This window comes from Trichosurus vulpecula, chromosome 2 (assembly GCF_011100635.1).
Source record: "Trichosurus vulpecula isolate mTriVul1 chromosome 2, mTriVul1.pri, whole genome shotgun sequence".
Taxonomy (NCBI): domain Eukaryota; kingdom Metazoa; phylum Chordata; class Mammalia; order Diprotodontia; family Phalangeridae; genus Trichosurus; species Trichosurus vulpecula.
The window spans coordinates 334,848,703-334,871,692 of NC_050574.1; the positions used below are offsets into that span (position 1 = coordinate 334,848,703).

The 22,990-nt window shown below is 38.4% G+C and overlaps 1 protein-coding gene across 1 annotated transcript in view; it reads left to right on the plus strand.

Moving 5' to 3' along the window:
- LOC118836140 (protein mono-ADP-ribosyltransferase PARP14-like) overlaps window positions 1-22,990 on the plus strand; it is a 57,852-nt gene that overhangs the window by 19,424 nt on the left and 15,438 nt on the right. The window contains exons 6-9 of the mRNA XM_036743493.1: window positions 7,506-9,799; window positions 15,611-15,847; window positions 17,224-17,445; window positions 22,568-22,658. Coding sequence (XP_036599388.1) covers window positions 7,506-9,799; window positions 15,611-15,847; window positions 17,224-17,445; window positions 22,568-22,658 — 2,844 coding nt within the window. The remainder of the gene's footprint in view (window positions 1-7,505; window positions 9,800-15,610; window positions 15,848-17,223; window positions 17,446-22,567; window positions 22,659-22,990) is intronic.

Here is a 22,990-nt window from a genome sequence, read left to right on the forward strand (position 1 = left end):
TCAGAAAAAAATGAAATTCAATAGCAGTCTTTGATAAAGCAGAAAACCCATATTATTTAGCAAAGAACTCTCTATTTGATAAAAACAGCTGGGAAAACTAGAAAACAGACTCACAAAAATTATGATTAGAACAACATATTTCAGCAGGCAGGCCTGCAAAACATTCAGCCCATAGGTCACTTACAGCCTGTGCCGCTTGAGGCCCGCCAAAGGATTTTGGGTGACCCTCTAAAAATTTAGAGGATATAACTATGGCTCAGGCCATCCTCAGTCCACAAGTCTATTCTCAGAAAGAACTAATAGGGCTCATTGGCCCTTTAAGAAGAAGTGATTAAGAGGCCTGCCTTGCAACATATTCTACAATATGTTTTAAATGGACATGTGACCGTAATGTTAAAGATAATACTTTAAAAAGAATTAGAAGAGAAGAAGTAGGTCATATGCCTCTCACAGCCATGTGTTGGAGGTGTATTCTTCTTAAAATGTTTTTTTAATTTCTAGGAGACGTATTCTTAACCAAAAAAGGGATAGAGGCAATTACAAAATATAAAATATATAACTTTGATAATATGAAGCTGAAAAGTTTCTACATGGACAAAATTAATGTACATAGAATAAGAAGGGAAGTGGCTCAATAGGAAAAAAAGTATTTGTATTAAATTTCCCTGATAACGGTTTGATATCCAAGATTTGTAAGCAATTAAGCAATGTATAGATCCACATATATGTATATGTGTATATATGTATATAACATGCATATAAATACATATACATATAAAACTAATAACTGAAGTAGAGTCAAGGTAGTACAATAAGAGGAAGCATTAAGATCTAGCACTCCTCTTTGACAAAGATCTAAAGATTGCATTAAATTGAATTCTGATCAGAAAAAAAACAGCAAGAAAAAAGTCACACCATGAGTCACTTTTTTAGCCCAGGGAGACTGAGGGAGATAGAGAGATCTGCAGATACTGGGGAGGGGGTCTAGCCAGGAGTATATGAGTGATGCAGCAGTGGGGAGCATTCCAGTGCCCACAGATGGAGAGAGGACCAAGTGTAATAGTCATTAAGGTGGGACTTACTGCTGTTCTTCTCTTAAATGCCTTTAATGAGTCTGGCCTTTGTTTGAAGGGGGCAAAGTGGGATCTTTTTGTCTTGGAGGATTTCTCAGCACTGAGACAATTGGGAGTCATTGATTTGTATATGATGTGATACTGGGGATGGGTAGCTTTCCCATACCCAGCCTAGGTGAGGTCAAAGCCCTCAGGGAACAGGATATAATTGAGGAGAGCTTGGTGTTTGACTTTTGGGGCACACTCATGGAAGGAGTGTTGACACTCTGGGCAAGCTGTAACTGCCCCCCCCCCAGCTTCGCAACCCAGACATTGGTGTTTCTCTGGTAACTATGAATTGTGTTTTGAATCAGACAAGGTCTGTCTGCTGATGTTTGTAATTTCTGTTTGTATTTGCTCTGAGGTTCAGGGTGCTGGCTTTTTCCCCTGAACTAAGTGAATGATATTTGTATGTTTGATTAAACTGAGATTGTTAACCCCTTAAAGTTACTTTTCCTTAGTAAACCAGATCAAATAACCTGTATTGGAAGCTTTCTGTGTGCTGGTTGTTGGTGGGTCTTACACACCTACAGCAGCTGCTAGCAGATTGTTGCTACACCAAGACAGAGCACCAGAAAGATATCCCAAGATCCCTAAACAAGCACAGGGTACAGGAAAGGGTGCCATCTGGCAGCTCTGACACCTACCACCCAGTGCCAGATCACAGATCCAGGGCAGAGAGGAGCAGTCGTAAGCATTGAAGCTAGCTGTGACTGTGAACAGAACAAGGTCCAGGAAGCAAACTAACTGTGTGGCTCTGATGCCAGGAGCAGAAAGCAACATCCTAGACCAAAGGAAAAGTGGCAGATCAGTTTCTCTGAGCCTGTAGTACCTTCCAACTGGCCAATAGTAGCTGAGTCCAGCAGTAATCTACTGAAACTCCCAACCAGAAACAAGCCAATAGACCCAAACCAGGGTTAGGAACATTCAGGACTGAGACCAGAAACAGAAAGGAAACAGACTCCCCCTTCTCCACCCACCCAGAACACACCTATTTGGGGGCACTGAAAGCTTGCAGGTCCCCAGTCAGAACTGTGAAAGCAGCAGAAGGATATGGGGACAGAAGTTCAGGTCAGATACTGCTTCCAGAAGTACACGAAGCCAAGCACTAAAATAAAGTCCAAAGTCAAGAAGTAATGCTAGAAGAATGTGCAAAGAAAGAAACTAACTACCAAGAGCTATTATGAATACAGAGAAGCTCAAGACACAAACATAGAAGAAAAGAATTACTTGAAAACACCTACAAGCAAAGTTTTTAAGAAAAAATGCAATTGAGACTCATATCTAACAAGAATTTCTAGAACAGCTAAAGTCAGAATTTTAAATGAGGCTAAAAATGATTTTAAAAACTAAATGAGAACAGTAGAAGAAAGAATGGGAAAAGAGGCAAGAGCTAGTGAAGAAAGATATGAAAAGAGAATTAACATCTTGGAAAAAGAGGTGCAAAATGTTGCTGAAGAAAATAATTGCCTGAAAATTAGAATTGGCCAAGTGGAAGCTAATGACTCCATGAGATATTAAGAAATTATAAAATCAAGAAAAAGTCTGAAAAAGAAGATAATGTGAGATATCTCTTAGGAAAAACAACTGACTTGAAAAACAGATTGGAGATAATTTAAAAATCAGTAGACTACCTGAAAGCCATGAGCAAAAAAAGGGGGGGTGGCTTAGACATCATACTTCAAGGTATCATAAAAGAAAACTGCCCAGATGTCTTAGAATGAGTGGGCAAAGTAAAAATGGAAAGAATCCCATGGTCACTTCTTGAAACAAATTCCAAAATGAAAGCTCCTAGGAATATTATAGTCAAAATTCAGGTCTCTCAAATAAAGAAACAATGACATAGGCAGCCAGAAAGAAAGAATTTGTATACTGAAGAATCACAGTCAGGATCACACATGATTTATCAGACACTATGACAAAGCAGTGGAGAGTATAGAATATGATATTTCAGAAGGCAGAGGATCTAGGCTTACAACCAAGAATAACTTACCCAGTAAAACTAAGTATAATCTTACTGGAAGACAAATGTACTTTTAATGAAATAGATTACTTCCAAGCATTCCTGATGAAAATATCAGAACAGAGTAGAAAATTTGACATACAAACAGAGGAGTCAAGAGAAATATGAAAAGGTAAATATGAGTGAAAAATCATAAGACTAAAAAATGTTAAACTGTTTACATTCCTATATGTGGAGATGATACATACAGTCCTATAGAACTTTGTCATCACTAGGAGTCCTAGAGGGAGTCTAATTAGACAAAGTGCCTACATATGATTTTGTTGTGTTTGAACGATCCATCTAAAACCAAGAGCAAACATTATCTGTAATAGGGATAAGCTAGAAGTTTTCCCAATAAGATCAGGTGTGAAGTAAGGATGTGCATTATCACCATTACTATGCAGTATCTAGAAAATTTAAAGACTAAGCACAATGAAGAAACAAAAGTATCACTTTTTGTAAAAGATATAGTGGTGTTCTTTGGGGACTCTGGGCAGCCAACCTTAAAAAATGAGTCAAAAAATCGACAACTTCTACAAAGCTGCAGCATACAAAATAAAGCCACACATATTACACACATTTCCGTACATTCTCAACTAGAAAAGCTAGAAAGAGAAATCTCATTTAAAATAACCATGTATAGTATAAAATACTTGGGAGTCTTCCTGACGTGACTCACAGAAGAACTATATGAATGAAAATTTCAAAATACTCTTCACACAAATAAAGACAGAACTAAATAATGAGAGAAATTTTAATTGTTTATAGGTGAATGACAATACTACCTAAATTAATTAATGTATTCAGTGACATATTACTCAAGCTAATAAGAATTACTTTACAGAGCTAGGAAAAAATAATAACAAAAAGTCATCTGAAAGAACAAAAGGTCAAAAGTATCAAAGGAAGCAATGAAAAAATAACGGAAAGGAAGGGGGCCTAGCAGTACCAGATCTCAAACTATTACTGTAAAGATGTAATTATCAAGATAATTTGCTATTGAGTAAGAAATAGAGAAATTGATAAGTGGAATAGATTAGGTAAATAACATGCAGAAGCTAATGAGTACAGTAAACTTGTGTTTGATAAACCCAAACACAATACTTCACTAGTGGGTAATACTTCACTATTCAACAAAAACCACTGGGAAAATGAAAATAGTCTGGCAGAAACTAGGTATAGACCAAAATGTCACGCTGTATATTAAGATAAGCTCCACCTGGGTACGTGATTTACAAATAAAGGGTGACATAATGAGCAAATTAATGGAACATGGAAGAAATTAGATAAGATCTATGATCAGGGGAAGAGTTCATGACCAAACGAGGAATAGGCAAGTTCACAGCAGGTAAAACAGATAATTTTGATTGCATAAAATTAAAAAGGTTTTGTACAAACAAAACTGATGTAGCTAAAATCAGAAAAAAGTAGGATACTGGAGGAAAGTGTCTTTGCACCAAGTTTCTCTAATAAAGGTCTCATTTCTAAGATATAGAGGGAATAGTCATATTTACAAGAAAAGGAATCATTTCCCATTTGATAAATTGTGGAAGGTTATGAATAGGCAGTTTTTCAGATGAAGGAATCCAATCTATCAATAGGCATGTGAAAAATGTTCTAAATCATTAATAATTAGAAAAATCAAATTAAAATAATTTTAAGGTACCATTTCACACCCATCAGAATGGCTAAGATGACAAAAAAATATGACAAATGTTTGGGGGACTATGAAAAAGCAGGCCCTGTTAATGGAGTTCTGAACTAATTCATAATTTCTGGAAAGTAATTTTGAACTATGGCCCCCAAAGCTGGTAAATTATGCATACTCTTTGACCCAACAATATCCCTACTGGTTCTGTATCATCAAGAGATCAAAGAAAGAGGAAAAGGGTCCATATGTACAAAATATCTATAGCAGCTCTTTTTGTGTTGATAAAGAACTGAAAACTGAGGGTTGCCCATCAATTGTAGAATGGTTGAACAAGTTATGATATCTGAATATGATAGAATATTATTATGCTGCAAGAAATGATAAAGGTGAAAGGTTCAGAAAAGCCTAGGCAATTGCATAAACTGATGCAAAGTGAAGTGTGCAGAACCAGGAGGACAATTTATACAAGAACAGCAATATTGTGATGATAACTTTGAAAGAATTAGTAACTCTGATCAATACAATGACCCACCACAATTCCAAAGAACTCACTATAAAACATGCTATCCACTTCTAGCTATAGAGCTTCCAGACTCGGTGTGCATATTGAAGTGTATTTTCTTCTCTTTCTTCTTTATCTTTTTTTACACCGCCAATGTGGGAATTTGTTTTGCATGATTTGTAATGGGTTTTGTTTTTCTTGCCTTCTTTATGGGTGATGGAGGGAGAGGATGAAGTTAGTGAAATTGGAACTGAAAATGAAATTGAATTCTTTAAAAAGACTAATCATGATTCCTCAATAGATAAGTGGTCAAAGGATATAATTTAAAAGGTCTCAAATGAAGAATTGCAAAGTATTTGCAACCACATGAAAGAGTACTTCAAATTACTAGTAATGAGAGGAATGAAAACAACCTTGATGTTTCATTTTATGCAGCAAAAATTGGCTAAGAACAAAAAATGGCAATAGTTAATGATGGAGGAATTGTGGAATGATAGACATAATAATTTATTGTTAGTTAAATTGTGAAATGGTACAACTGTTTGGGAAAGCAATTTGGAATTATACAAATAAAGTGACTAAAATGTCAATACCCTTTGAACAAGACACTCTGTTCCTGGGCTTATGACCCAAGGATGTCATAATAAGAAGAAAGCCCCCATATAGAACAAAATATTTATGGTAGTACTTTTTCTGATGAGAAAGAATTAGAAACAAAATGGAAGCCCACATATTTTCTAATGTTTAAACAAATTATGATATATCAATGTAATGGAATATAACTATGCTTAAGAAATAATGATTGTGGGGCAGCCAGGTGGCACAATAGATACAGCACTGGCCCTGGAGTCAGGAGGACCTTAGTTAAATCTTGCCTCAGACACTTACTAGCCATGTGACCCTGAACAAGTGACTTAACCCTGATTGCCTCCAAAAATAAAGAAAGAAATGGTGAGCATGATAAATACCTAGAAGCATTGGAAGATATCCATGAAATGATGCAGAGCGAAGTAAGTAGATCCATGAAAATAATATACACAATGACTGTTGCTGTTGCTCAGTTATTTCAGTTGTGTCTGACTCCTTGTGACCTCATTTGGGGTTTTCTTGGCAAAGATACTGGGGTGATTTGCCACTTCCTTCTCCAGCTCATTTTACAGATGAAGAAAGTGAGACAAATAGGGTTAAACTCATGGTCACCCAGACAGTAAGTGTCTGAAGCCACATTTGAACTTAGGTCTTCTTGACTCCAAACCTGGCACTCTGTGTACCATAGCTCCACCTAGCTACCTCACCCCCCAACACAATGATTATCACATTGCTAATGGAAAGAATAGCACATGTGAAAATATCAAAAGTGAATGTAACAAAATTAGAAAGATCTAGCTTGAATCAAATGAAGAAAAATGAGAGGATATCCCCTCCCTACGCCTTTGTGGAGGCAGGAGGTTCACAGATATTGCATATTGTACATGTATTTAGATTTTTTGCAGTATATTTTTTCTGACTTTTCCTCTTTTTTTTCTTTGAAAAATATTATTTGTTCTATAGGATGGCTCACTGAGGAGGGGAAAACTGGGGGAAACTATGGTGATGTTAAAAACAAAGCACATCAATAAAAAATTTAATATCCTCACAATTATGTAATGCTTTAACGTTTTCAAAGAGTACCCCTCATAAAAATTTTGCAAAGTAGGTGATACAAGTATTAGGAGCTCAATTTTACAGATGGGGAGGCTTCTCAAGTCAGAGAAGTTTGTCATAGACACAGCTAGTCATTGTCAGAGTTAGGTTGTACACCCAGGTCTCCTGACTTCATGACTTGTATCCTTCCCCTGCAGTACCTTATGCTATCTACCAATATATTCTAACAAACTTTAAGCTAAGTATCCTTTGCCAAGAACTTATTTTGTACCTAAGAAACAAATATTTCTTAAATTAGATATTTAAGTGTTATTATCAGTTAGTTTTCAATGCTGTTATAATAAACTGGCTATAACTTGGTGAGTGAATATATTTGGAAGGAAAATAGTAAGTTCAAGTGACAGAAAAAATGTAAAGTGAATAGCAATTAACTTTACTTAAAATAGAAGTGAAGGTAAGAACTTCTTTCTATAAAAAGAAGACAACTTTTTAATTAAAACACCTTAATGCAACCAAATTTTTTTAGAGAATGAACCTCTTAATTTAAAGATTTTTCTTTATTTTTAATTTTTATTATATTTTTTTTTTTAGTGCTTGACACCATATTGACAAAGAAGCTTCTCTTCAACAACAGTCCCATCTCACTGTTTCCGTATTACCCTACTCTCGGTATAGCTTTATATGGAAAGGCAAAGCCACCAGTGAAACTGCCAGAGCCCTTAACAGTGCCTGCGGAACCTTATCTGTTGAAGTTCTTACAGAAAGATGATCAAGTAATTAGAGAGATAACCAGCACCATGGAGAGAGCTCACTGTGAGCTAACATGGCCCCAACCTAATTGTAAAGAGCCAGAAAATATACCCAGTGCAAAAATTACACTCAGTCCTTCAGCCACCTTAGTCAGCCAAAGAAGAAGGAGCAATATCCTCAAAACATGGCGTGAAGATGTTTCCAAGAAATTCTCTTGTCTTATGTCTGAATACCAGGTCACTAGGTATAGAGCAGACACAGTGGTGTGGGAAGCTATCAAAAACAGCATAGAAAATGAGAGCATTTTGATTGAGTTTGATAAGCTTCGGGAGACAGTGATTATAGCAGGGAGACTGGAGAATGTGCAAAGAACTGAAGGACAAATAAGGACTCTGATAGAAAGGGCGACCCAAAAAATAGAAAAGGAAAAGCAAAGTATAAGAGAGAACTTGAATGTGTGTCCTAGAAGGTTTTCCATTTTACACAAAAATAAATTAGAAGAGACTCTCCTCAGCGAATACCCAGAGCTGGAAGTCACTTATGATGCTCTCACAAAGAGCATTTGCCTGAGTGGATTGGCTGCAGATGTGTACAAAGCAAAGAGTGAAATTCTGGAGAAGCTACAGAGCTTGGCTCAGAAATCTTTCCATTTTCCTCCTCAGATCATCCAGTTTCTGCAGCAAGTAAATTGTGAGACATTCTCTGAATCTCTTTTTGGAGCTGAGAAACTTCCTGCTGTTTATGAGGTGGATGGTGAAGCAATTGTGCTGGTTGGCTCCTCTGCCCAAGTTCTTTCAGAAGCTGAAAAACATATGAAGAAAGCTTTGGACTTTAAGTGCATCGACATGGTAGACAGTGATATTCTTAATGATTGTCAGTGGAAAACACTCACTGGCAATTTAAACAAGAAATACAACTATTCCTCAAAGTCTGTAATAATAATGGAGCAAAATTCAGACATTGGAGTTAAGATAATAATTGCTGGTTGTGTTAGTCCAGTGTGTGAAAGCTACAAGGAACTTTATGAATTTATAGAAAAAAGCACAAAAATACAGAAGTTTGTCTCTGTGAAATCTCTAGCAGTTATCCAATATATGAAGGAGGAAAATAAGCATATCTGGACAAAACTAAAGAAAGAAAATGTGAAGGTCAGTTTCAAAACTCTGGCCAACCAAAGTGGCATTTCATTGAGTGGTCCAAAAGGAAAAGTAATGAGAGGAGTGGTCATGGTTAAACAAACACTGGATTCAATACATGTTAGAAATTTTAGCATTGACAAACCAGGGGCCAAATCTTTATTCAAAGACAGAGAAGAGTTTTATAAAATGGAAGCAAAGGAGAAGCATAGTTGTTCAATTTGGCTACAAGAAGATGGAGAGGAGAGCAGTGGGAGCAGCATTGAAGGGCAGAAAGTCCACTGCAAGATAACCTTAGAATCTGGCATCTTATTAACAGTTCAGGAAGGTGACTTAACCCAGTTCTCAACAGATGTGATGGTGAATATGGCAAATGAGGACCTAAAGCTCTATGGAGGCCTGGCAGCTGAACTCTCTAAAGCAGCAGGACCAGAGCTACAGAGGGACTGTGACCAGATAATCCAGAAACAGGGTAAGATCCCTCCTGGCTGTGCTGTTGTCTCAGATGCTGGACAGCTCCCATATCAGCAAGTGATTCATGCTGTTGGCCCCCAGTGGAATCAAAAACATGCTCACAGATGCATGCAATCATTAAAAACTGCTATCACAGAGAGTCTTTATCTGGCTGAATCTTATGGGCACACTTCAGTAGCTATCCCAGCTCTTAGCTCTGGGATCTCTGGCTTCCCCTTAAAAGAGTATGCAGAGACCATCATCCTGTCCATCAAAGAAAACTTCCAGGACCCACAAAATAAACATAGCTTGAAAAAGATTCATCTTGTATGTTCATCTGAGGAAACAGTTCAAGCTTATTCCAAAGCTATGAAAAACATCTTTAAAGATCTTTACCCTGATAACAGTTCAATGCCTTATACACAATCAGAAGGCCGGGAAACCAACCTGAGAAAAAAAGCTGAATATGGAAATGTGCTGGCTTCCATCCAAACTAGAGAAGGTCTGAGCATCTTGTTGATGAAGGGAGATATTCAGGATGCTGAGGTGGGTATCACCATTTACCCAACATCCCACAAGGTTATTTGGAAATTGAAATAGTCTAATTCCCATGTAACTAGGATCATGTACACAGCAAGTTATCCCAGTGAGGGTAATGCAGATTTCACCCGAGGTTGGAATTCTACTGTCTTGAGTGTGTGGAAGCTGAGTATATCTCAATCTGTACACATTTATTTATTAATTTATGTGTTTATGTATTTATTTATTTACTTAGATAAGCATTTATTAAAGTCTAACTATGTAATGGACACTTTGCTAAGTGCTGGTGACACAAAGAAAGATTTTCATCTTTGATCTCTAAAAAGGTACCAGTTAACAGGAGAGCCAACTAGGAACACAGAATAGATATACAGAATATACAAAGGTTATCTGAAATGGGAAGGCATTAGCAGTTAGTATGGAGGCAAACGGAAGAAGGGAACAGAAAGACCAATTGCACAAGGTAGGGTTCGATCTCAGTCTTGAAGGAAGCTGTGGAAAGTAAGAAGACAAGGTGATGGGGACAGAGCATTCCAAGCATTTAGGACAGCCTTTGCAAAGACACAGAGATTGGAGATAGCATTATGTCTGAGAAACTACAAATAAACCAGTATAGATGAAGCAAACAGTGTATAATTTGGGGTAAGGTATAAGAAGATTGGAAAGGTAGAAAGGGGCCAGGTTATGAAGAGCTTTAGATGCCAAATAAAGAAGTTCATATTGAGCCTGAAGGTAATAGGTTAGGGTGCCAGTGCGGCTCCTTGAGGATGGGGGTGACATGGTCAGACCTATCCTTTAGAAAAGTTACCTTGACAGCTAAATGGAAGGTATATTGTAGAAGGGAGAGACTCAAGGCAGGAAGATGAGAGTAAAGAGTATTGAAATATGCCAGGCTAGATGTGATGAGGGCCTGAACTAATGTTGTGACTGCGTAAGTGGAGAAAAGGGACTGTATATGAGAGATGGTGTGAAGGAATAGACAACATTTGGAAATGGATTGGATATGAGGAGTCAGGGAGTATGAGGAATTAAGGATGACAGCAAGGTTGCAGACCTGGATGACCGGGATGATGGTGGTACCTTCAACAATTTGAAGGAAGTTTAGAAAGGGAGAGATTTTAGGAGGAAAGTAATGCACTCTATTTTGGACTTGAGTTCGAGATGCCTGTCCAAGAAGCACTTGGAAAAGTGTGACTAGCTCAGCAGAGGGGGGAATCATCTGCATAGAGATGACAACTAAACACTGTGCAGATGCCCTGCTCTCATTAAATCCCAAAGGAATTGCCGATGCATTTGAATTTTCTCCTAGGACCACAGGGATTATCCCTTACATCTCTGATAAATAGTATTTCTCTCTAGTTGCCAGGCAGAAAGGTTTTAGACCAAGAACAATACAAACACCACCAGTCCCACAAGAAAAACTAAGAAGGGAATGTATTTGAAGACACAGATCAAAAATAGAAGCAGTCCTGAAAGGAAGGAGGCAAGAAATTCAAATAATAACCTTTCTGGACTCTACTTTTCTTTACCAGTAGAATGGAGTTAATAACAGTTGAGAACCAACTCAAATGACTGTTATGAGGGGAGTACTTTGTAAACTAATGATAATAATGCCTTATTAATTTACAGAGTCATTTTGCTAATGGAGACTTGAACAATTATGTTTCAGAGGTGAATTTACTCAGAACCAGATGGAACCACTTAATCAATAATGAGAAATGTGAATAATGATAAAGATACTGACATTTATAAAACTTTATGGTTAACCAAGTTCTTTTCACATCTGTTGTCTCACTTGAACTCATAATCACCTTGTAAGACAGCTCTTCCTCTTCCTTTTCTTCTTCCTCTCCTCCTCTTCTTCCTCTCCTCCTGTACTTCCTCCTTCCTCTTCATGACATACTTCATTATAAGTCATTTGAAGACAGAGCTGCTTTCTTTGACCAAAGTCCATAAGGCTTTCAAAGTTGTTTTTATTTATAACATTGACACTGTATAACATGGGGGTCACTGTACTCCTCATTATTTCCTACTTTCTAAGGTTCTCTGAAATATCTTCTTTTCTTATTAAGTAGTAATATTTCAATAATCCACCTACCATAATTGGTTCCACCATTTCCCAATTCATAGATATCCCCTTACTTTCCAATCTTTTGCTTCTCTTTTTCCCCCACTTTTAATCCCACTCTCCTTTTACTTTTAGTATTTACTTTGTTGGTGATTATCATTCACATTTAAGGCACCTAACCCTTCAACTACCTCTGCTTACTGTCCATATAAAGAAATTGGAAACCTAAACAATGAGCTGACACATGGTGGCACACACCCATAATGCACACCAGTAAAAAAGCTGAGACTTTTTTTGGATCTATTATGCTTTAGAGTTCTCAGCTCCAGTGAGCTAAACCAATGAAGTGTCCACACAAAGTCCTGCACCAATATGAAATAAAGGAAAACTGTCCTAGGTCAAAAACTGAACAGGGCAATGCTCCAGTGCAGATGAGGAATGGGATCTTGCTTGTGAGTGATCACTGCTGCACTTTCAACCTGGGCAAGATAGAAAGACCCAGACTCAAAAAATAAAGGAAGAAGAAAGAAAGAAATTAAACAATGGACATTTCTCTCCTCTTCAGAGAAGATTGTTAAAGAGGGGACAAACTGTATCCCAGTCTGAGAGAGTGATTTCTCCTGCAGTCCTGAAAAGGGAGCAAAGAGGAATTGAGGTAGGAGGAAGACAGGGAGAAAGGCTTCTCCTGAGAGGCATATACATATGATTATATTTGATTGTGACATCATAGACACACACACATACATACACACACACACACACACACACACACACACACACACACATTCAAAAGGTATTCCAAAGCCAAATGTGAATGAGTTTTAGATTATCTGGCCTCTGTTCTCCATTGCTATAAACTACGAAAATGTTAATATTATTTAATAACCTACACATTTCTAGGAATTCAAATTTCTTTGAAAGTGGAGGTTTTTGGAAGTGGCCACTCTTTCTAGCACTGGCTGTACCTTCACTCATTTTCTTCTGCTCATTGGCTGAGGCAGGGGAACTGGAACACTTCTTGCTCCTCATTACTACTTTCACATTCTCCTCCTGTCTTCATCACTTAGTAACTTCTCCTCCTTTGATGTTCAGGGTATTCATATATGGTATGTAATCAAAATCCTGGTAATTGTTGTCTACAAACCTCCAGGTTACTCGTCTTCTGAATTTGAAAAGACTCTTACCATTTTTCTGTCCTCCCCAACTCTTGCCTCTGTGGTAGGGATCTTCAGCATACATATTGATTCTCCCTCACCCTAACCACTCAGTTCCCCAACCTACTCACTTCCCATGAGCTCCTCCTCTACCCCACCTCAGCCACACACAATGGTGGCCATACCCTTAATCTTGCCATCACCCACAAATATATCGCCTCCACATTCAATAACTCCAAAATCCCCTTAACCTGCCATAACCTGTTGGCTTTTCACTTCATCCTCTGCCTTCCCTTACAAAACCGTATTCTTCATCCACACCATGACCTCCAACTCCTTGTCTTTTCAATCTTCTTCCAGGCCATCTTTCCTGAACTAGCCATTCTCTCCTCTTTCATCCTCTCATCTTGAACCTTGGCGAACCAATGCAGCTCTACACTCTCTTGAATCCCTATTCCCTTTGTCATTTTGTTGATTATGTCGTGCCAAGGCACAATTTATTGCCTTTGCTCCTACACACATGCTGCTGAACAAAGGTGAAGATAATCATACAACCCTTCTGACTAGATCCACTATAAATTTATTTTGCATAATGTCAACAGGGACCTCACTGCTACTAGGTGATCCTTCTATACCTGCCTTACCAACCCACTAATCTCACTCTCCAAAGCAGGCTCTTCTAAACATTTTCATCCCTCCTCAAACCTTCTATGGCTCTCATTCCCTTATTCTCTCAGCTAAGAATCTTGCTTCATACATTTTAGACAATATTGAAGCCATTCACTATGAGCTCCTTTTACTCACCTCATCCTCATTTCCTATGATTCAGATGCCTTCTGCCACCATCTCCTTCTTCACTGTGTCTTACGACAAAGCCTTGCTCCTTACCAAAGCTGACCCCCCCTACCTGTTCAAGCAATCCCATTCCATCCCATCTCCTCCAAAAGATTGCCCTTTTGGTCATCCCCACTCTATCATTGTTTTCTATCTTTCCCTGTCTACTAGCTCATTCCCTACTGCCTACAAACATGCTCATGTCTTCTCTATCCTGAAAAAAAAACCCCTCACTTGATCCTTCCATTCTTGCTATTGTCTTCTATCTCTTTTGTCCTTTGCAGCTAAACTACTTGAAAAGGCAATCTACAATAGATACCTCCACTTTCTCTCCTCTTACTCTCATAAGCCTTTACAATCTGGATCTCTGTGATCTTACAGTGATCTCTGACTTGTCAAATTCAATGTCTTTTTCTCAGTCCTCGTTCTCTTTGATCTCTCTGTAGCCTTTGATGCTCTCGATCACTTGCTCTTCCTTCACACTCTCTTCTATCTAGGTTTTCAGGACACAACTCTTTTCTGGTTTTCCTCCAACCTATCTAATTGCTTCTTCTCACTCTCCTTTGCTGGATCCTTATCCAAACCATGCCCTCTAACTGTAGGTGTCTTAAACTCTTTTCTCCCTCTGTACTATTTCATTTGGTGATTTCACCAGATCCCATGGATTTAATTATTATCTTTATGCTGATAATTCTCAAATTTACTTATCCTGCCCCAACCTCTCTGCTGACCTCCAATCTCATGTCTCTAACTGCCTTGCAGGCATCCCTAACAAAACTCACTATGTTTATTCAAACTCATTATCTTTCCCCCTAAACCCTCCCCTTCCTACTGTCCCTGTTACTGTAGACGGCAATACCATCCTCCCAGTCTCTCAGGTTCACAACCTCTTAGTTATCCTTGACTTCTCATTGTCTTTCACCCCCATATCCAATCTCTTGCCAAGGCCTATCAATTACACTTTTGCCCCTTTTCCTCCTCTGATACTACCACCCCTATCGTGCAGGCCCTTATCACCTAGACTATTGCATTAGCCAGTTGGTGGTTTTGCCTGCCTCAAGTTTCTCCCTCCTGCAATTCATGCTACATTCAGTCACTAAAGTGATTTTCCTAAAGTACAGATCTGACCACAGCACCCTACCTACTCACTAAACTCCTGTACTCCCTATCACCTCCAGAATCCAGGATTGCTTGAGCAGGTAGTGGGGATCAGCTTTGGTAAAGAGCAAGGCTTTGTTGTGAGCCACTTCCTGCCTTTCCAGTCTTATGACATCTCTCTCCTTGACACGTGCAGGTGGCTGGCCTCCTGGCAGTTCCACAAAAACAATCAATCTCTAGGCTCTGGTCATGTTCTCTGGCTGTCCCCCATTCCTGGAATACTCTCCCTCCGCAACTCTACCTACTAACTTCCTCAACTTCTTTTAAGCCTAAATTAAAATCTCATCTTCTACAAGAAGTCTTTCCCAACCCTTCTTAACTCCAGTGCCATTTCTCTCTTAATTATTTCCTCGTTATCCTGTATATAGCTTCTTGTATATAAGTGGGTCACAAAAAGTCAGATAACGGCTGAAATGTCTCAACAACAACAAAAATATATTTGTTTGCATGTTGTCCTCCCACCCCTTTAGATTGTGAGCTCCTTGAGGGCAGACAGTATTTCTTATACTTCTTTTCGTGGTGCCTCACATTTAGGATAGATGGTCAATAAATGTCTGTTGATATGATTTGATTTTTAACAAATTCTTGATTTTTGTCTTTAAGACTGATATTATTGTCAACTCCATTTCTCCGGATCTTCCCCTTAATGGAGGGGCACTTTTTCAGTCCATATTGAAGAAAGCTGGTCCATTTCTCAAAGAAGAATTAAATGAAGTGAGAAAAAGAATGGAAATGAAAACAGGATCTGTTCTCCTGACCAGTGGCTGTGATCTGAACTGCATCTTTGTTCTCCATGCAGTAATTCCTGTGTGGAACAATGGAAAAGCTCATTCACAAAAGGTAGAGAAATATTTAAATGAAGTCCTCAAGGCCCCCTTAGCCATGGATCTCCAGAAGCTAATCCTGATTCTTGAGACTTTATAGATCAGAATCCTCTCCAAGCCACAGCTGGTGAGCCCCCAACAGTATGATGAGTTTTACTAGCCAGCTAGACAACTCATTCAAAACAAATGCTTTCAATGAAATAAGCCAAGCAATCAGAGAATACTCCCCCTTAAATTTTGAACCCACATTTCCACAAATACACACACCTTCAGTGAAAAGAATAAACATGTATATAGGAATTAGGCCCCACATTAGACATTTGGGGAGCATTTACAATCAGCAAATCTATGTGGAAGATACCTAGAAGAAACACACAGCCTGTGTGTTTTTCATGGATTGGTTTCCTACATGCATTATAGCTCTGCTCTCACTAGTTTTCAAATATACAACTGCTTTTAGAAGCACCTAATACACTGTCAACCTTCCACTGGATATGTTATTCCTCTTGGTAGTTCAATTTTCTCTCTTCTTTCCTTTCACTGTTCTGAATGAATGTGAAGCTCTGTGATGTGCTCCTATATTTTTGTACTCATCTTTTTCTCTTCTTTCTTCCCACTTTCCCCTTTAAAATCCATCATTAACTCCCAAAGGCATAGAAAGCTGATACTCCTCCCATAATGGAAACCCCCTCCCATCATGGTCATTTCTAGTACCCACATTCAGTATCTTACATTGCCATCTTCTCTCTATCCCCCACAACACGTACTTTCTTCCTAAAACACTCTAGGGGGAATTCAGAAAATACCCACTTGAGATAAATGGCATCTCATCACCGCTCTTTTTTGCTGTTATATATTCCATGCTTTATGGAGAGAGGTGTTGGAGAGCAGGGAGGAGATGTTTGGGCAATAGGACCCAGAATCCTTTAAACAGCACCTTTTGGATCAGAGCTTTCATCAAACAAAGATTCAGGTCCATTACACATTGGCCTTAGCACTCTCTTCTGTACACACTGCTTTCTCAATGTGTACAGAGTTCGTTCATATTGAATGGACTCTCATCCATGCCATTGTCCTATCTCTTCATCCACCATCTCATCTATACTCCACATAAATGCTAGTTTTCTTTCTATCCTCAGCCCATTTTCATCCACTCTTAGCACTTAAAGTGAAATGCTGATGTCATAAGCCTGAAGAGTAATTATCAATTGCATGAGTATAGAACTGTTTTTCATTTCCCAAAATCCTCTATTTCTGACAGGAGTCTTATTTTACATATATACAAACATTTTACATATATTTACATACATATGTAAATAGACACATGCACATAAATACACATACACATACATAATATGCATATTTATACACATGTGTATGCATTTTTTTCAGATCATGGAAGATATAGTCAGAGAATGTTTGGACACTCCTGAGATTCTCTCTCTTACATCAATCACATTTCCAGCAATTGGAACAGGAAAGGCAATGTTTCCAAAAGCCATTTTTGCTCAATTAGTCCTTTCACAACTGTTTAAGTTCAGTTGTACAAGACCTTTGAAAACCCTAAAAGAAGTTCACATTCTGTTGCAACCCAATGATATAGAAAACATTAAGGTAAGGTCATTTGTCTCAGCCAAGAATATTTTTGTGGGTAAGTTTTAATTCAATCAAAGTATATTTTGCTTAATGTGGTTCCTTCCTCACATAGGAACTTAATAAACACTTTTTAAAATTATTTTTCTCTATAGCCCTTTAGATCATGACAGAATTCCTTTTATACTTCTTCTGACATTTTAGTCAGTCAATAAAAATATATTAAAGATCTGCTATGTGCCAGGCACTATGCTAAACACTAGGGATGCAAAGAAAGGTAAAAGATAGCCTTTGCTCTTGAGAAGCTCACTATCTAATAGGAGATAGTATAGTTATCTCTTCCACATCTTGGGGGTTATGGGCACAGTGCCCCCTTGATCTTGAAAATTCATGTAAAATTTTTTTGCCCTCCCTTCATTCCAGGGAAGAAGTCTGAATTTGTTTGTTTTTCTTTTGTGTGGTGTTTATAGTATTAAAAGATAAAATATATTGATGTTATACATATTTTATGCATTTCTGAGTTTATAAACTTTATCTGCTGGCCTCACTGTGTTGTCTGAAGCTTCTGCAAAACTCCCCCAAAATTCCCTTTTAATTTCTTATGCCAACCCACAATATATTGAAGCTGTGATGGGAAAAGTCATGATGTGGAAGGGATAACTGTAAATGCAAAACTTATGTACAAACAAGCTATATACAGAATAAATTGGAAATAATCAATAGAGGGAATACACTAGAATTAAGAAGGATTGGGAAAGCCTTCCTGTTGAAGGTAGGATTTTAGCCAAAATTCGAAAGAAGGAGGGGAGGCCAGGGAACAGAAATGAGGAGGAAAAGCATTCAATTCATGTGAGACTGACAATGAAAATGTGGTATAAGAAAATGGATTGTCTCACAAGTAGCACTTGCAGAGTGTGCCTGGTGTGGACCATATACTGTAGTCCCTTGCATGTAATGTAGCCATCTTCTCTCCTTTCTTCTTCTCTTTTCTTCTCTCCTTTTTTCTTCTCCTCTCTTCTTTTCTTCTCCTCTCCTCTCCTCTCTTCTCCCCTCCCTTCCCCTTCCCTTCCCTTCCCCCCTTGTCTCTCTCCTGACTTGCTCACCCCAACTTGCCCTACATTGGAGGGTCAGAAGTTCCCAGAGAAGTGCCACTGCCATGTAGCTATATCTAAGATTCTTAGAATTCACAGCAAAATTTAAGGGTGGCAGCAGAAATCAACTAAGCATTTTTCTCTTAAACTGTACATGGCACTAAAGGGCAATAGGCTGAATTCATCTATCTTCTAACAAGCTTTAACCTTTCTCCAGCCAGTCAACAGCCTTCCAAATACAGCAGCTGAAGCCTTCCTGTTAGTTGCCTCCTCCAGCTAGCATCTTCTCACTCAGCTACTGCTACCTTCTTAAATGTTTCTGCTCCTGTTGGAGGTCCACAGCTCCTGCTGTTTTCTTCACTATTCTCAATTACTTAATTAAATCAGGGTACAGTATATTGGGGAAACTAACACCCTTGAACTATTCTGCAGTTCAAAGACTTGCTTCTTAAAATTTTGTCTTAATAAAATAATTTCTCTCCCTCTTTTCTCTCCAAATGTGTAAGGAAAAAACAAAAATCAAAATGAAACAAAGCCCTTGTAATAAATGTGCATAATTAAGCAAAACAGATTCCCACATTGGCCATATCTAAAAAGTATATGTCAAATTCTGCATCCTGAATCTATCACCTCTCGGTAGGTAAGTAGCACGCCCCCTCATTAGTTCTCTGGAATCTTAGTTGGTCATTGAGTTGATCCGAGTTCTTAAACCCTTCAAAGTTGTTTGGAAAAACCATCATTCAATATAAACGACCTCACGACTCTCCACATATTTTTGTTGACTCCCTCACTAGAACATTGTTAGAAGAAATTATTTCACTCTTTGTATTTGTGTTTTCTTTCCTCGATATAGTGCCTGACCCATAGCAGGGGCTTAATAAATGCATGTTGATCCCCTGACCTCCCCACGTCTCCTTCTGCACCTGTGAGGGTAGCTGATGTAGCCCTTTGTGGGTATAAACAATCAGGTCTGAGGAAACAATAGCTTTCCTGCCACCTTCCCATTATGTCCAAGGGACTGCCAGATGCTACATCAGCCGTGAAAATAATGACTTTGTGGCAAAGTCTCCTTAATTCCCTTGATTCTATCTGTATTATAGCCTAAGGACTTCCCATCGGAAATCCCATTTGATCTAAAGGGTCCTTAATGTATAGGCCTGGCTATACAAAACCTACACCACAAACTAACAGTGCACACAACATTCCTTATCAAATGAGTCTTGTTCTGCTGTCAATAACCTCCTTGTTCTATAATCTTTTGGTGGAATTTCTGGGTTAAACACTTTGCCATACTTAAGGTGGTATATAAATGTTAGTTATAATTATCATTTTAATGTACACATTTTTAAAAATCGCACCGTTTTTCTTACATACATACAAATTATGTTCTGAGATGGTTGATCCAAGAAGCAACTGTGAATTGACATGGTGAAATATTTTGTTTCTAGCTTTTAATTATCACGACTAATGCTGCTGTGAATTTTTTTACGCATATGGGACTTGATGTCAAGAGCACTTCCCTAACCTCCCTCTGGTTCCTGACTTCAATTATGTAACATTATGTATCTTAATGCCAAATATCGTGGATTTTCAGAAACCAAGGTCAATCTTGGGGACTTTATCAAAAATTCTCTCATTGGCTTGCTTTGTCCTCACCTAGAATTCCCTGTAGGAATTTCAGCTTACTGGTTATGTCTTAAAAGATGTGATCTAAAAATGGCCACAGCTCTCAGGCAAGGACTAAGCTCACAATATGAGAAAAAAGACAACCTATATTTGACACCATAGAAAATAGAAAGAACTCCTCTTGAAATTCCCAAACAGAGCGTCCTCTTTCTAGAGAGAATTTGCCAGCCACAAGGGCCTTGGGCACTGGGGTCCAAGAGCTAGGGTCCAAGTGATCCAGTCAGGCCTTCTTAGGTGCTTGAAGTACCTAGAGTACCTAGAGCTAGGAGAAGGGAAAAAGATAGGCTTACCTTGGGATTAGAGGGGGTCAAAATCAGAGACTCTGCTCCACGGGGGTCTACCAAGGGACACCAAAAACTATTTTGGTTTCATGATGTGTCGTTGTAGAACAGTCTCAAAGAATTCAGTCAGACCACCTCTAATCCAAGTACAGGCATTTATTGAGATTGACACCTCTCATGAAGTGGGCTAAGTTCCAAGAGGAACCAGCAACTTCAGAGAAAGCAGGATAGAGTTTTATAGGGTAAAGATGTAATTACATAACAGAAATTACAAATATTAAAAAGACAGGAGGGGTTTGTTAAGGGATTAGGTAATAGGGGAGGGGTCCCAGCCACAATGGAACTTTCCATGCAATTACCCACAATGCATATAGAAAAACACATTTGGGTGGGTATATATGAATGATAATGATATTATAATAAGCCTCTCTGTGTCACAAGTTCACCTAAAAGACAGCTTTTGCTATAACTGTGCAGGTTCCTACTTAGGGAAAGTCTCTTCTATTGTTTTGGGGTCCACATCCTGCTTGGGCATCCTGGTAGTTCTGCTTTCTAATTGGCTGGCTAATGTGGTCTTGTCTGAGGCTAGATGGAAGTTATTGTAGTTGAGTACATGGACACACCTGCTATTTCTATGGGAAATATGAGTAATGGGTCTGGGGGTAGTGACTAGCTGGAGGCAGCACAGTTGCTGTTTCTGCAAGAAATATGAGTTCATGGACACACCTGTTGATTTAGTGAATAGTGAGGCGTATATGAAGAAGTTAGGATATGGGGGTGGGTGGAGTGAGTGGCTAGGTAGAGCCAGTAGGCCTGCTGTTCAGTGGGGCTCATAAGGAAGTTAGAATGTTGCAGCTGGGGGCAGCTTTATTAGGATTCCACTAGAAGAAGAGCTGGATAAGGTGTAATCTGTACAGTTGTCAGTCCTACTGCTTCGCTTGTTCCACAATCTAGGGGCCATGCCTGGGAAGATCTAAACCATACATTCCCTAACACCTTTTGTCCTTGTCTTTGTCTCAGCCATTTTTTTTCCATGCTGCCGTGTGACTGTTTATGGGTATACTTACAGTCTCCCCTCCTTTGCAACTCTATCTCTGAGAACTATAATCAGATCATCACCACCATTCCTTCTAGAAAGTATATGTTAATAGACCACTCTGTTGTTACTCACCATCTTTATGATTTTCTAGACCAAAACTTTCTACCCATCTTCCACTCCCTCATTTGCATTATCTTCTCCATTAGATTTTAAGCTCCTTGAGGGCAAAACTCTAGCTTTTCTATTTGTATTCTCAGTTCTCATTGCATTTTAAAATTGAGGATTATTCATATTAAGCATTCAATAATTATTTAAATAAATTTTGTCATTAAATTTCTGTTAAACCTTTGTTTAACATAAGAAATCCTTCTGTTGGGTAAGTGGCACAGTGAGCAGAGCACCAGCCTCAGAGTCAGGAAAACCTGAGTTCAAATGTGGCCTCAGACACTTGACATACTTACTAGCTGTGTGACCCTGGGCAAGTCACTTAACCCCAATTGCCCTGCCTTCCCCCCTGCAAAAAAAAAAAATCCTTCCATGGCAAAATCCTTGAGGACCCCTGCTTAAGTAAGGACATGTAATTCTACTTAGAAAACAATGCTTCTCAAGTAGTCTTGCTTTAGAATTCAAAATATCTTCTGCAAAATCACAGGAGAACACACATAGAACTGGAAGAGACCCAAGAAGTCACCTAGTCTTATCCCTTTATTTTTGTAAATGAGAAAACTAAGGCTCAGAGAGATTAGATGACTTGCCCAAGGTCACACAGGTATTAACAAATGCCCTCTACGGAATTAGCATAGGTTCCTCTGACTCCAAATGTAGTGTCCCTTTGAATTCTAGTCCTGGCTCTACTACCTAAAGGATTAGCTTCCTTTATTTTTCTCATCCAAGATTTAAGAATAGAGTTTCTACTAGGAACATGCACTGTAATGAATAATCATCTAAATAAATCTTTGTTTACTTGCCGGGTGTATTTGATAAAGAATCTGATTTATATTTCTACCAAGAATTGTTGTACTAAATACTTGTGTTTCTATTTCTAGGCATTTTCAGATGAATTCACTAGATGGGGTGGTGGAAATGGAAATGGAAATCCTACCAGTTACAGAGTTGCCGAGACTATTGATAGACAAGGTCTAGTAAAATTATTCTGTTGAAGAATTTACTGTTACTTACTAACCACTTAGTAGTAGTTAAAATTCTAAGCAAAGTAATGATGATCTAAATAAAGAATAAAACATCAGTGAGAAGATGGCAGAGCACATACACTATTCATGCTGTATTCTTCATTTGATCTGAAAGCTCTGGATTTTGGTGATGACGTCCATGGGAGTTTTCATTTTGGCATTTCTTGCTGTAGGTGATAGATGAATTTTCAATTTTCTTTCTGGTCCTAACAGTTCTGAGCAGTTTTTATTCATAATTTCTTGAAATATCACTCAAAAATTTTCAGAAAGTATGGTAGT